Source organism: Aptenodytes patagonicus, chromosome 2, assembly GCF_965638725.1.
Source record: "Aptenodytes patagonicus chromosome 2, bAptPat1.pri.cur, whole genome shotgun sequence".
NCBI lineage: Eukaryota > Metazoa > Chordata > Aves > Sphenisciformes > Spheniscidae > Aptenodytes > Aptenodytes patagonicus.
In genome coordinates, this window is record NC_134950.1 from 12,569,800 (window position 1) to 12,585,128 (window position 15,329).

Genomic DNA, 15,329 nt, shown 5'->3' on the forward strand with positions numbered 1-15,329 from the left:
AATATTCCATTGCTAGGTACTACCGGTCACACTGCCTTTGTAGGAGCATATCCACTAAGACTTTCCTTCAAGATTAATAATCCCATAACAATATTTTGGACATATATTGCACAAACCTAGGCACATTTTAAATAGCAAGCATAAATAATTGCTGTATTACCTCTGAATACCTAAGTTTCTTTGCTATCTATCTGAGTTGCTGCGTGCTGATCTCTTACCCGTCTCGTCCTGGACTTTCATGTACTGCATTCTGACACCTTTGCCAGCAAAGAGGCTGTACCTCTTCTATCTGTTTATGTATACAGCTATAGATAAACAATGCTATATACTTGCCTAACAAGTAGTGAGAGAATTAATTACTCATACACCAAAAGCCTGGCAATAATACAGTACTTAAAGAAAGACAAGCATAAATGTAAGAAGCAAACATTAATAGATGGCACATATAAACATGTACACATTTTTAGTACATTACAAAGATGAGCCTGTAAAATACAATCCCTGGAAGAAATTTGAATACCAAATGCTCCCCAGGCATTACCTGTGTTTGCAGAGTGCCCCAGACTTACTTTCAGGAAATGGGTTTTAATCTTCCCACAGTCCTTGCCTCTCTGCTCTTTCGCTGGGGAATAGAGTATGTTTTTTGCTGGAACTCTTGCATATGCAACTCTCTTGTTGCTGCTGAGCATCCAGATGAACACATCAGGCACCGTATTCTGTGGCTGTTAAATGACCAGGAATATTGAACTAAAACTTAATTCTTTCTATGAGCCATCACCATTATTTTTTGTTAAAACACTCTCTACCAAGAGCTGATTCCCTCACGGCTCCTGTGGAGTGGCAGATGTGCACCTGGACTAAAAGAGGCTGTCACTCCGTGCTTTGCAGTCCAAACCTCCATTCATAAGCACAGCTGAAGGTAAAGAGCTTTGTAGAGTGATTAAGGAGCACCCACTCTATAAATCATTTCAGGAGAAACTAAAACTAAAAATCTGGGTACAACTTTGTCTCAGGAAATATCTTACCCACAGACTGTGTAAGCTGAAAGTACCTACCATGGAAATACTATCAACTTCATCTATACCAGCAAACCAACAAGGACCAGGGCCAAACTCAAGCACTGGCATATGATCATCGATTCTGCTTGTGAGGATGCTCCATGACATCGCCTTGCCCTGTCTCCCTAAGCGTGGTTCAAAGCAAAGACCAGCCCTGGGCTATTCCCAGGAGGCACTGTGAGCAAGGTCACTCTGTTTTGGGAAGGAAGAGACTTTGGGCGTAGGCTGCAAACCATGCCAGGCTGTGGCACTTGCTCTCTGAGCCAGGGAATAACCATGGCCCTGTTTGTTTAGTTTGCTAGCTGTCGTGGTTTAACCTCAGTTGGCAACTGAGCACCACACAGCCGCTCGCTCACTCCCCCCCACCCGGTGGGATGGGGGAGAGAATTGGAAGAGCACAAGTGAGAAAAAACTCATGGGTTGAGATAAGAACAGTTTCATAATTGAAATAAAATGATAATAATAATAATGATAATGATAATAATAATATAATAATACACAAAGAAAGTGATACACAGTACAATTGCTCACCACCCGCCAACCGATGCCCAGCCAGTCCCCGAGCAGCGGCCCCCCCGGCCAGCTTTCCCCAGTTGATGTACTGAGCATGACGTCACATGGTATGGAATGTTTCTTTGGCCAGTTGGGGTCAGCTGTCCTGGCTGTGCCCCCTCCCAGCTCCTTGTGCACCTGCAGCCTTCTCAGTCGGTAGAGCATGGGAAGCTGAAAAGTCCTTGACTAGTGTAAGCACTACCTAGCAACAACTAAAACATGGGTGTGTTATCAACTTTGTTCTCATCCTAAATCCAAAACACAGCACTGTACCAGCTACTAGGAAGGAAATTAACTCTATCCCTGCCGAAACCAGGACACTAGCACAGACAGCTCTCAGAGGGACAGCACTCCACAGTCTGGATTTTGGCCTGACCAGATATGTCCGTTCTTTTGTTATTCTCAGGCTTAATAGCATGTCTAAGCAGTGTCTGCACAGTGAAGTATAGTACAGAGACCCCAGAGCTCATACCAGTCCAAATCACTACGTCCATACAAGTGGAGACATGAATTCAGATCAGAAAGCAGTCTGTCTCCAAACCACCAGGGCACATATGGGATGACCTTATTTAAAAAAAAAAGAAAGAAAAAACTCTCCGTACCACATCCTCTCCATACCACATAGCCCAGTGTTTCCTACCCCAGTCTGTTAACAGCTCCATTTAATGCAAAACAGGATTGGGTCCAGATATCTGAAGGAGAAGTCCTTGGATCACCAGGCCAGGAGTTATTATTCACATGGGATTACGAAAATCAAAGTCAAGCCCTGGATCTTAAATTTATCTGAATTTCTGTGTGGATTACCTCATCAGCCAAGAATTGAATTTTATCTATAAAGCTCTGAGTCTCACGCATCATTTCATCCAGTGGCATCTTTTTCTGTTGCTGAACAATTCCCTTGGCATCACTGGACATTGCTTCCTGCAGTCAGGAAAGACAATATGTATTTTTTATGCATTATCAAGTAGTTTGAACTGGACAAAGAAGGAGAAAACAGTCTTTGATTCAAGTTGAAAAGAGAAGATGGAGACACTTGGTTCAAGGTAACAATTACCTTCTTTGTCACAACAGAAAGTGATCGACTCTTTGGAGCTGAATAACATAAAATGTGAATGTCCCCCATTTTCTCTTTGTTTGTATGTATACTGCATGTATGGAAGTCCCAAGAGACATGTGATTACCACCTAGAATTATTGGGCCTTGGTCCTGACAGAAGTCATGACCAAATTCTGTGCTACAAACAGTAAATAAAGCTAATAAACATTCAGATGGCCTCCACCCAGTTTGGTTTCTTCTCACCAGTTCCCTGGAGGAGGTGACAAGGTCTAAGAATATCAAATGCCAGACTTTACTAGTCTTGAAGTTCAGCCCCACCACAGTAATTAAATGCCTAACAGCAGTGTTAATTTGGTGTTTTTCCACTGAACTCACCATCATCCTATTTTAAGATGCATGGAAAAGAAAAATCAGCTCATTATTATGTCTTATTTGCATTTAAAGACAACATGTTCTGAATTATTTCAGGGTGTCTTACAACCCTTTAATAAGCACAGTGGGGTTTATTAAAAAAAATGCTCTTGGATACTATATTCATATTAATTACAAAGCATTCCAGTATGGTGAAATCAAATAGAAATTAAAATGTATACAACCAGCGTGCTTTCAGTTAACATCATTGCATCAATGCTTAAAGGAAAAACCACACATACCAGCTCTTGCTTGAACAGCATGAGTCTCTTTTTGTCCAAAGCAGTGTAGTTCAACCCTTTGGGCTTCTTTTCAGCGATGGTAATGAAGGTCCTAGGACACAAGAATAACAGGTTCTTTAAATGTGTTATTTTTTAAATGTGAGCTGCTAAAGTACATTGGAATGAAATGTGCTCTCTCTGCTGCAGTACATGAACCGGAAGACAGATGCTGAAATTCTCTAAAATAAATATTGAGCACCTATAAAATTCAAAGAATAGAATCCAAAAACTCTTCACCACATTTCACAGAAACAGGGTTAATATCTAGAAATTAGGGTTTATATCTATTTTGAGCCAAATCATGGCATCTGACACAGAGCCCACTGGGTGATTTATCCCAGCATGTGGACTCCTTTGTTTTTATCTTAACCTCATCCTTTTTTACAGTATGTCTATCACACACTTTATTAAATCCTACTGTTGTGGTTTAACCTCAGCCAGCAACTGAGCACCACACAGCCACTCGCTCACTCTCCCCCCCCCCGGTGGGATGGGGGAGGGAATCGGAAGAGTAAAAGTAAGAAAACTCATGGGTTGAGATAAGAACAGTTTAATAACTGAAATATAATAATAATAATAATAATAATAATAATAATAATAATAATAATAGAATATACAAAGCAAGTGATGCACGATGCAATTGCTCACGACCTGCCGACCGATGCCCAGCCAGTCCCCGAGCAGCGGCCCCTCCAGCCAGCTTTCCCCAGTTGATGTACTGAGCATGACGTCACATGGTATGGAATGTTTCTTTGGCCAGTTGGGGTCAGCTGTCCTGGCTGTGCCCCCTCCCAGCTTCTTGTGCACCCCCAGCCTTGTCAGTCAGTAGAGCATGGGAAGATGAAAAGTCCTTGACTAGTGTAAGCACTAATCAGCAACAACTAAAACATGGGTGCATTATCAACATTATTCTTATCCTAAATCCAAAACACAGCACTGTACCAGCTACTAGGAAGAAAATTAACTCTATCCCTGCTGAAACCAGGACACCTACTTATCCCATATACGTTCTATTCTTGGAGTCCAGAAAGCCAAAATAATATGACAATCATTGGCAGTAGTCTACTGTCAATACTGAATATTGAAAATAACAAGAAAATACTTTCTCTGTATAAATAGAAACTGCAATTTGGGAAGGCCTTTGCTTTTATAGCAGAATAAATAAAATATATATCTCAGTATGTTTACTGTACTTTTTTTAATTATCATCAGTTTCCTTGTCTAGCCTTGAATTTGTAGCCAACATATAAAGTTGATTTTCTGATTGCTTCTAGTAAATGTGGTTACCTGCTTTGATTTATAAAATCATTCAGGGTCATCCTCATTTTCTCCTCAGATGCAATCCCTGAAACCTTGATCAAGTCCTTTACTTGCTCTAATGATTCTTCCTATGAAAAACACATGAAGAAGCCATTATGTAAAGGAGGGCACTTTATCATTCTGCCAGTGTTATAACACCATTATTCACTGTATGACTAGCAAGAATGAGGGAGGCGACTTTGTAACCTGACAGAACAGGACCTTTGATATATCACTACGCTTGAAGTGTGCCGAGAGAAGACTCTGACAGCATGATTTATTCTGACCTTTCTGTGTCTCTCCAACTACTAGTCCAAGCTACTACTGCTTGGAGCAGCTTTGTTTTCTCACTTCTTTGGTGAAGATCAGTCAGTGGGAAACATTCTCCACTAGGTAGGAGGAAAAACTGTTTGGTTCTGTTTCCAGCCCTGTTGCTTAAATTTAGCAATTTGCTGGAGTTAACTTCTTAAACTTTAGTGGGCACCTGAATCCATATGCAAGGTCTACCGCAACACCTACTGCTATCATTGAGAAATTGAGTCTGTTCTTACAAACTAAAATAAATGGCTGGATTTCCAGCAAGGCCTGGGGGTGTTCAGGTACACTGACAAACATATCTCTCCATATATATATTCAGATGTTGAATTTTCAAATACCTGGGTTTGAAATGTTGGCCTATAAGCCACTGTCTTCGCATGATACAACCTTGCATGGGTATAACCTCAGTGTTGTTGCTCATGAGGTATATAAGGATAAATGAGGGACGAATCAGACTCTTAATCTGAGTGCCTCAAATTAAAATATTCAACATCAGAAGTCACTTTAAAAAAAAATACTACTACTTTCTTGAGATTGTTGATAGTCAACTTTAAACAAGGGTAGAAAAAAACATCATTATGGGAAAACACTATGACTAGGGCATCACAGTGACTGCCCATGAGACGATATGCCATTTTGTCTCTATCAATAGGAAAACTAAAACCAAAAAGTGTCCTTTAAAGAGTCTCCAGCATAAACACAGGTTAAACCATGTGGTCTGGGCAAGAAGACACCAGAGGAAGAGCCATAGGAGACAAAATTATTCTATATCTCATATTTTAATTGTTTGACTGTTCTTACAAAGAATAAAATGCTTCTGAAAAAAGACAACAGCCCTATGGCCAAAAAACCCATTGTGGACAGGAATACTTGACTAGCTGTAATAGATCAAAGCAATTTGGAAAAAAAGAAGAGAAGGGGCTGATATCAGCTACTCTTTCACAAAATGAACAGCAAGGAATGCAGTTGGGGGAAATTTTGAAGGCCTGTTTTGGGGAACGTGACCTCTCACTGCCATACTCTGCTGAATACATGAGCCTGGGAGGATGGTTGCCACTCACCAGGTGATCCGCCATTTTCTCAAGAGTGTTGGAAGAGTACAGACGAAAGGTCTGGTCATCCCAGTAGCTCTTGACACAGATACAGGGCTTCCTCTCGTCGTACGGCAGGTACTGGTAGTTCCTGTGAAACAAAGTACAGAGCAGATCATAAAGGTGAGAGAGGAGTTCAGGGTGAGGCACGGGAAATAAAAACTGTTTGGTGCTCTCTCACAGCACAGAAACCGAGGACACAACAGGATGTGTTCACATGTGCTAACCAGTAAATACTGGGAAGAACAAACACAAACATCACTTATGCTACCTGTGAGATCCCTGAAGAGAAAAAGCTTGAAGTCTTGGATCTAATTTCAGTGCTTTCCAGGGTGGGAGAAAAGCCAGGCAAAGAGGCATGCAAAGAAGCTCTGAAATACTGTTAATGGTGAGAAGCAACAAGGGGAAAAGGAGCAAGGATTAAAATCTGATCACCTCTTCAAGAGGAATAGCTCCACACACTGCACAGCGGTAGAGGCATGGCAGAGTCTCACCATGACATTACTTTCACAAGATGCTTTTTTTCAAAAGCAATAGTTAGTGGAGATTGACATTCCTTGGCAGAAGCTGATCTGCAGGATCCTGCTTAGTAAAAGTGATACCAAACCCATAACAACTCAGTGATAAAATGCATCTGCTGCTCTCTCTTTTCTCACTTTTTATCTTAGGTCCAAGTTGCCATATTGATTCTTTTTGTAATGCTGATTTCTTTGGGTGTTCAGCTGTATGCGTGCCTTGTACTGAAAAAAATGAGAAAGATGCCAGCATAACCAGAGGCTCTGCAGACTTCAATGCACACCTGCCACAAAGCCTGATGTTTTGATTAGAGTTCTGGTAGGCACTATGTCAAAACCATGTACCTGATAAGCACGTTGTCCTCCCTTTATAGAAATACTATAGCCCTATGAAACACCATGCTCAGCCATACTGGATTTAACACTAGAGGTCTCATCATTTTCCTTACTAATGGTGGGACAGTGGAGAGCTTTTTAATGGATATGAAGCTCTATAAACTGCTTTACGTTCTTCTGGGAATGGCTCTAACCCAATGCCACCAATACGTGCTCTGTAGCTGAGAAAAGGCTGTACTGGAGAGCTATTTTCTGGTGTATACTCATGTCGTGGTTTAACCCCAGCCAGCAACTAAGCCCCACACAGCCACTCGTTCACTCCTCCCCAGTGGGATGGGGGAGAGAATAGGAAGAGTAAAAGTGAGAAAACTCATGGGTTGAGATAAAGACAGTTTAACAGGTAAAGCAAAAGCCGTGCATGCAAGCAAAGCAAAACAAGGAATTCATTCACTCCTTCCCATCAACAGGCAGGTGTTCAGCCATCTCCAGGAAAGCAGGGCTCCATCACACATAACGGTTACTTGGGAAGACAAATGCCATCACTCTGAATGTCCCCCCCTTCCTTCTTCTTCCCCCAGCTTTATATGCTGAGCATGATGTCATACGGTATAGGATATCCCTTTGGTCAGTTGGGGTCAGCTGTCCCAGCGGTGTCCCCTCCCAGCTTCTTGTGCACCCCCAGCCTACTCGCTGGTGGGGTGGTGTGAGAAGCAGAAAAGGCCTTGACTCTGTGTAAGCACTGTTCAGCAGTAATGAAAACTTCCCTGTGTTATCAACACTGTTTCCAGCACAAATCCAAAACATAGCCGCATACTAGCTACTATGGAGAAAATTAACTCTATCCCAGTCAAAACCAGCACAACTTGCCTTGTGACCCTTCAGTATTTCTCCACAGAAACTAATTCTCTAAATAATAAAGAATAAAACTACCAGAGTCTCCTGCTCTTCATGATTTTCAACAACTGGCAGAAAAAATGGTTGTATTTTCCATTTCCTCTCCTCTGGGAGAGGCTGTGGTATCCAAGAAAGGAGAGTACACTTGGTATGGAGAGGAGACTTGACTTCTTCCATTTCAAGGTCTCTCTATCTGAGCACAGCCAAATTTTTAGAAAGTCCTGATCATCAGCGCCTGAAATCCAGAGCCCCAATAAGCTGAGTTGCCTAAGCATGGGCATCCACCTGTGGGCCCAGAAGGGGCTGGGTCTCTCATGTTTGCTTGTAAGGATGCCTCAGATACTGTAAGTCATTTCAGATAGAACTGGGCACCTGTGTTTAACCACTAAGCCAAGCCCACAGAAACCAAATCACTTGTTGTTCTTGAGCATCCTATCCATAACTCCTGATTTCTACACATCCCTAATAGGTTTATGTGAGAATTTTTCTGTTTAAAAAGATGAAGGTCTTCTCTACAACTTCATTTTACTGCCCTATGGGATATCAAAAGAGAAACAGAATTTCCCATTCCTCAGTAACCTACAGCAAGGTGAGCATTACCCATTGAATTCGGTGCATAGCAGAGCCACACAGGTCTCAGGCAATCATTAATTTCGGTGGTTTCATATGAGGGAAAAACAATTCAACTATCTCCCAATGCCAGAACATCTTAACCTAAAATTCATAGACCTTATGAGTCTTTTCATGGGATTTACTAAGAAAATTATATAGCCATGAAATAATTCATACGGAAGACTGAGCTTTCATGTCTATTATTCCCTCTATGAGAATTTGGGGGAGCCACTTTTTCAGTGTTAGCTTATCCTTGTTATACATTTTGACATAAATGTGGGAAATTCCTGGCAATTTCACGGTGTCTGCTTTAGAAGTCTTATTGCTCTGCCTGCTCCTTTAATTAGTTAGTGGTTTTAATCTCCAAAATGGACTCTTGTTACTGTTTTCTATTGTTCATTTATGATTCTAAAATGCAGAGTTCATCTAAACTATTGGATATCCCATTAAGTACTGATTAATACTAAAAATATCCAGTCATGAGACCAGTAAGACGCCAATATGAGATGACAGTCATAAAATCATTAGTTGGTATCTGTGGCTGGCCAAACTTTTTTAGATAGCACAGGAGGGAAAAAAAGGTGCAGCATTTTACATAAATCTGAGCAAAAGGGATCTTTAATGAGAGAAAACTTTGTTAATATTGGAGTGAGCCAAGAAGCAAATAGCAGATTTGAAGACTGATTCATTCTTTTACAACAGTTCTATAAATCTAAATTCTTGTTAAGGGAAAAACTAAAAATCCCACAGTCTCTCAGGGAGGATAATAACCCAGCATGTACCCAAATCTGCAGTCCTGTTAATAAGGAGAGGCAACTATCTTTCTGTAAAAAATTGTTTTTTTCCCCTTTCTCTTTATAAGAACAATTTCTACTGTGGTATTTTCATTCTTGTTTTCTTCCACTAGCTCTTATTTAATCTGACTGAGCCATTGATTGCAAGAAAGGATAAAAGTATGTTTTAACTTTAGGGAGGTCCAGAAACCAAACAGATCCAGGTTGATTTTCCAACCTGGTCCTTATATCTGCAAACTCCTTGGCAGTGCCTGGCCTAAAGAAAGAGGTACCATCTAGTCTTGGCACTCAGCAATATCAGGGATCATTCTACCTACCAAAGCAACAAAGAATATATTTCTTTTTATTAGCATCTTTGAAATGAATTAAATCTTTACATTTCTGTTTATAAACAAGGCCATTTAGAAGAACTGTTCTGCATGTTTTCATCCATTGCTCCATTTTTTTTTTCAAGGACTATTTCCTCCTACTCCTGTTACTACTTGCTATTTAAGACTACATCTATAATTACTAGCTCTGGAAAGTGTTCTGGGAAGCTGACTTTGTCTTGACCAGATTTCAATATTTTTGATGTGTTATTCTGCTTCTGGAGCTGGTCACTGGGTGGATCTTATTTGTGATCAGATTATGGGACCCTAAACCAGAGATAACACTGAAGGAGTTGCACTTTCCTATAGCTTTCCAGTGTATAGTTGGTATAACGCAGCCACTTTAGAAACACCAGAAGTTCAAGAGCCCATGAGGCCAAGATCAGAAGATGAGTGTAAAATGGGTCAGAGCCCATTCACTTCAGTGGAGCCTAGAAAATTTACTGTTGTGAAAGATGTAATTGAGGATTCAAAAGCCTCAGTTCCACACAACCTGTTTAATGCTGCCAGGGTTTATTAATGAGTCCCGCATGATTATAAAATAGGAACCAAAGTCCTGCATGATAAGGTTTTGAAACACAGATCCTCACCTGTTCCCACCTGTGATCAGTGGCTTCTCAGGGGGTGTGGTGGATATCAGGGGTACTCCAAGGTCATGAGAAATTTCTTCCTCCCCCTCATGCAGCAGACTTTCTTCCGCTTCTCCATCACGTGTCTTCTTTTTCCCTCCAACTCCTGCTGACACCCCATCAGTAATATTTCCAAAGTTACCTAGAGAACACAGGATTACAAGTGAAGACATGACTAGCTTGGAGGTGGTAAACCTGCATGAGGTTTAAAAAAAGAGAAAGACCAGTCATACCAATGGAAGATCTTTGTCCCCTCTTGTTCATTAGCTGTTCTGGCCATTCCACAGTTTATAAAGGTCCTGACAGGGTATGTTGGTCCCAATGACTTTTCAGACTCCAGAACAGTGCTTCCTTACCTGCCCTATGTGATATATACCTAGTATACTACCCCCATCACTAAGTGATGCAATCCTCTGGTTGCTGGCACCCAGGACCTTCTGCTTTTGCTAAAGAAATTCAGAAGCAAAACCAATACTTCTGTTGATATTTCTAGACCCAGGAGCCCTGATAATGCGTTTGATTTACATAGCAAATGTATGTCTTTACAACATATGGATGATCATTTCAAAGTCTGATCTTAGAAGGGCTTAAGCTCATTTTCAGACAAGCAAATTTTGCATAGTAGGGTTGCAGAGTTAATAATAACAATGCTTTGAGGCCCCAGCTTCAAGCCTAATGACAGACAACTCTGCTAATGATACAGGCATCTTCTCTGATAGGATTTTGCCTTAAAGGGCAATTATCAGCACTGGGAAAGAGGTGCATCCATCAGACTGGTAATTACAGATTTTATTAGAGACAGGCAGAAAACATTCCCTGCAGGAGAAGGATGTGCTGAATCACCCCATACAACATCCTGATCTGGACTTTTGGTTCAGCCTTTCATGTAAATAATGGCCATTTGCCAAATTTGGATCCAAATTTCAGCTGCACAGGTAGCTGGTAGATGTTCAGGTCCAGAATTCAGAGCCAGATTCATCTTTAGTATTAATTCTGACAAGAATCAGTATAATTTCTTGTCCAACTGTACAAATGAGCTTCTTGTCATTGTCAGCTCTGCTTCCTGCTAAGTTGCATCAGGAATCAATATCACTCATTGATTGCCCTGTTTGTCACAGACATCTCTCCCTCCACACATAGCCTTACAGTTGAGCACACTCAGGTACACAAGCACAAAGATGGAAAGTGCCAGGGTCCTACTGTGCACTTGGACTCTAAGTGGGGCTAGTACAAAGATAAGCAAACCCCTGCAAGGGAAATGAGACCAATTCAAACTTCTCTCTTAAGGGAAATTTCTTCTGCTTTGAAAATATCCACTCAATGTTCATGAAAATGTCTTCATTGTCTCTTTAGTCTGCTCCTGGCGACAATTCAGCTCCACCATGAGGAGGTCCCATATGCAGTACAGTCCTGCTTTACTCAGAAAGAGGACAGGACTTACCAGGATGATCTTAGAGGACAAGCTGGTGCATGCATTTTGAGACTTGGCTGTACATCACCCCCATGCCACACTCACAGACCCACATGTAGCTTAACAGAGTTGGCCAAGAGAGTCCACGTGGGTCCTCCCTGCAAAGGGTCTCCCTCACAGCCAAGGACTAATTGCAATGGGCACCACAGAATGAACTCTGCCCTGAGGTAAATTATTTGAGTTTGGTCTTCCAAGAGATTAGGAGGCTAAATACTGGGTGAGTCGCTGTATATATTGGGTGAAAGGATTTGTATTAATACAGGGCATCTGGGAGTAGAGACAGCTAGGCGTCAGTATGCCCAGCTTGACTGCTACCCAGAGAAATGATGATCAGGGTTTAATTCAAATGTGCAAGCCCTCCTCTGAAGCTGACTCCTGAGTCCTGCGACACAGCTGTCAGTAGCATGTAGCATCCCCTTGCTCCTGAGACTCCCTCTCTGCTTTGGAGAAGAACTTAACACACTTACCAATGGAAACCTCAAAGGTTATTGGCTTGTCCCCAACCTTCCTATCAATCATTGTGGCTTCAAAAAATGTCCCAAAGAGGAGGAATTCCTCAGGTTTCTCTTCATAGATCTATTGGAGAAGAGGAGGCAGAAAAATTACATTTATTTTACTTCTACTTTTTAAAGCACAGAGGAGTCTTTACAAGTGTCTAGTAGCTCTGTTACTGTTGTAGATCTATCTGTCCGAGGTGGTCAATGAGGCACAATTTGTAGGAAGAAGTAATACTTCTTCTCTGAGGAACTGATATGATTGGGAAAAGAGATAAACCTGCGTGACTTGGGTCTTGTCAATATTGTCCAGTTATATCATAATTGATTACATAAAAGTCATTACCCCGCACTTCATACTCTATCTTACCAGTAGTCGCTATTAAATGGTTTCAGTATCTTCACATACTCTTATACCATCATTCAAACTATACATCTATGGCAGTTCAAGGGCCCTTTTAGTGCAACAGCAACAAAATATCACTATCCTGATAGAAGTCATTTAGCAGTGACAGCGGTAGTTTTCCTTTGCATTGCAATAGCAAATGCTGCCATCCTAACACATCCAGGCAGGGGAGTGCTTGCCCACCTCTGCTTTCCCCTGGGATGACTTTAACCTACTACCCATGTGTTTGTACTATTAAGACTTTGACCTTGCTCAGGGGCACTCAGCTATCAGTGATGCCAGTAAGACTTAAAGATTTCTAGCATCCACATTCTATAAGATGGCAGCCCTGTGCAAAAGCCTATTGAAACCAAGCAGTCCTTTTTTTTTGATCTTACTGTGCATTAAACTACAGGCCCAAAGGTGGGTCTCAGTGCAGGGGGGTACAGTCCTCCGCTCTTTGCCTTCCCTGGCATCACAGCACAGAAACCAGTAACCCTGTTTTCAGCTTTTCACAGAATTTGGAAGCAGAGGAACCAAAGGGTCTTGGTGCAGCAGTACACCCTGAAAAGTGTAACGAAATTTTGTGGAGTTTTAAGGCACTATTGGAGCCCGAACATCTGCTTGTCCTTGGCACACACTCTCACTCAAGGAAGGCTAGCTAATACCTCTAGTGCTTTTGGGTCATTAACAAAACAAGCTATTAGCCATAAACCAAGACTAAGCTCAAAGGAGATAAATTTTGTGGTTTGAGTTCTCCCCAACTTTACACCCTGACTGCCACAATCTCTCCAGTGCAAACCCTACTGATTTCACAGCATGGACACCAGCATACTGAAGCCCACTAGGCAAGATCAGTACTTGCTTCTTTTGCAACAGATGAGGCAATGAGTAAAACATCAGCTGTATATGAATATTTATTTCCCTGACTTTTGCAAAGCAGAAACAGCTTTTGACACAGCCCATGATCTCTTCATTTTGAAAAACTTCTGCTACACACAGTAAAGGGTCATAGGTCTTCAGTGAAAGGATTAGCAGCATCACATATCAAAGCTAACACCACAGATTGCAGCTCCAGAGTAGCTTTAGCTTCCCTGCACCTTAATTATTTTCAGCATGAACCCAGAGCATAGGGTGCCTAATAAAGCTGAGGCTCAGAGACTACGACAAACACATCTATCTCCCATTATAAAGAAAGCAAATCGCAAATGTTTAATGTCTTCTTGCTGTTGGAATAGGTCAATAAAGTTGGGCTGTGGGGCTGGGTAATTTGCCTCTGTTGTCTCAGAGGCTCTATGAGACATTTTTTGCCTTATTTGTAATGTCTCCAGTTCCTGCTTTTCTTTTCAGAGAGGTGTAATACAATTACTGTGTCTACTGTAGCATGAAATATTGCTGAATGTCAAAAACAAAAGAATATCAAGCATCACTGTATTATGTTGTTGCCTTTTACTCATTCTGTATTTGAAACTGAGGCACAGTAGCCAGAAATAAATCCTTATTACTACTGCTAATATTTATTGATGTTACAGCAGGGTTTGTTCCTCTACCTGGAGTATTTAGCTAGCACCTAAGACAATAGTGTTTGAGCCACTCACAATAATGGATTTCTTCCATATAAAGGAAAATCTATATGGAAATAAATTTCTTCTCATGTCACCTCTATTACAGTCTTCAGAGAAGAACTGAGGGACAGAGGCAATTTACAACTATATGAGTATATAAATCAAGACCAGGGCACTGGTTTGCACAACTGGCTTGCAATTACCCATGCCATTTCTCTGCTAACACACTCCTTGACCTGCTCCAGCTAGCACTCATGCTGGCAATGACATGGCACAGGCCAAGGAAGAGCACCCGTCAAGGCTAGGCCTCAAGACCAAAGAACAATTTCTCCTGTCCTATTTACTTGTAGAGATGGTGTCAAAACACCAAGAATCAGATCTGATAAAGGACACAAGTGCTTTAAGCACTGAGGTGGGACTCCCACTACAAAAGCCAAAATTTTGATCAGTGACATACTGAAGTGGGAAGAAAATTGGTTATAAGAATATTTTTCTTCCTATTTATTGGGTAAAAAAAAATAGAGCTTGCATATGTACCAATGTGCTGTTGCTCTCAGACAGTGTTGTGACAGACCAGAAAAAAGCTCAAATATTGGCTCAGTACCTGAGCCCACATGCCCTGCCACAACTGCACAACCTGCTCAAAGCATCGTAGCACAGATCTTCCCATGATGTAACTCAGTACAACAGGTGGAGCTAGGAAAGTAACAACAGTTAACACCAGTTGAGGCTGAGCACATGATTTGAAGCCCCTCTCCTAAAGAGATCAGCAATCTAAAACTACATTGACAATGCAGGGTTAAAGGAGGAGAGTAAAACAGGCTAGGCTGTATCCCTCTGCACTTGCACAAATTCTGCATCAGTGATTCCCTCCTGACTTCAGTTGACAACTACCAATTTTCTCAAATGAATGCAGAAAATCAGACTTTATACTTACTGGCTGCCCCCATCAGCTCTCTATCATTTAGCAGATATTACATCATATAACTTTCTAGTAGGAGCACATGGGTGCAGCTAGTGCAGAAGGGGCAATAGGACAGGAGACTAAGTTTTATGGAAACCGAGTCCTACTTGAGATTTTTTACGAGTTATAGGTACACACTAATGCTCCATTTGCGCTGCATAATTATGGGAAGGTCCCAAGACTATGGAGGCACGGAGAAGCTGTAGGGAGCACATGAAAGCAGTATTACATGGCCT

At 41.5% G+C, this 15,329-nt stretch overlaps 1 protein-coding gene across 1 annotated transcript in view; it reads right to left on the bottom strand.

Moving 5' to 3' along the window:
- Window positions 1-15,329, bottom strand: part of FER1L6 (fer-1 like family member 6) — a 103,793-nt gene that overhangs the window by 42,765 nt on the left and 45,699 nt on the right. The window contains exons 12-18 of the mRNA XM_076332144.1: window positions 12,153-12,261; window positions 10,176-10,356; window positions 6,037-6,157; window positions 4,646-4,746; window positions 3,320-3,410; window positions 2,415-2,531; window positions 570-722 (exon numbers count right to left, since the gene is read on the bottom strand). Coding sequence (XP_076188259.1) covers window positions 570-722; window positions 2,415-2,531; window positions 3,320-3,410; window positions 4,646-4,746; window positions 6,037-6,157; window positions 10,176-10,356; window positions 12,153-12,261 — 873 coding nt within the window. The remainder of the gene's footprint in view (window positions 1-569; window positions 723-2,414; window positions 2,532-3,319; window positions 3,411-4,645; window positions 4,747-6,036; window positions 6,158-10,175; window positions 10,357-12,152; window positions 12,262-15,329) is intronic.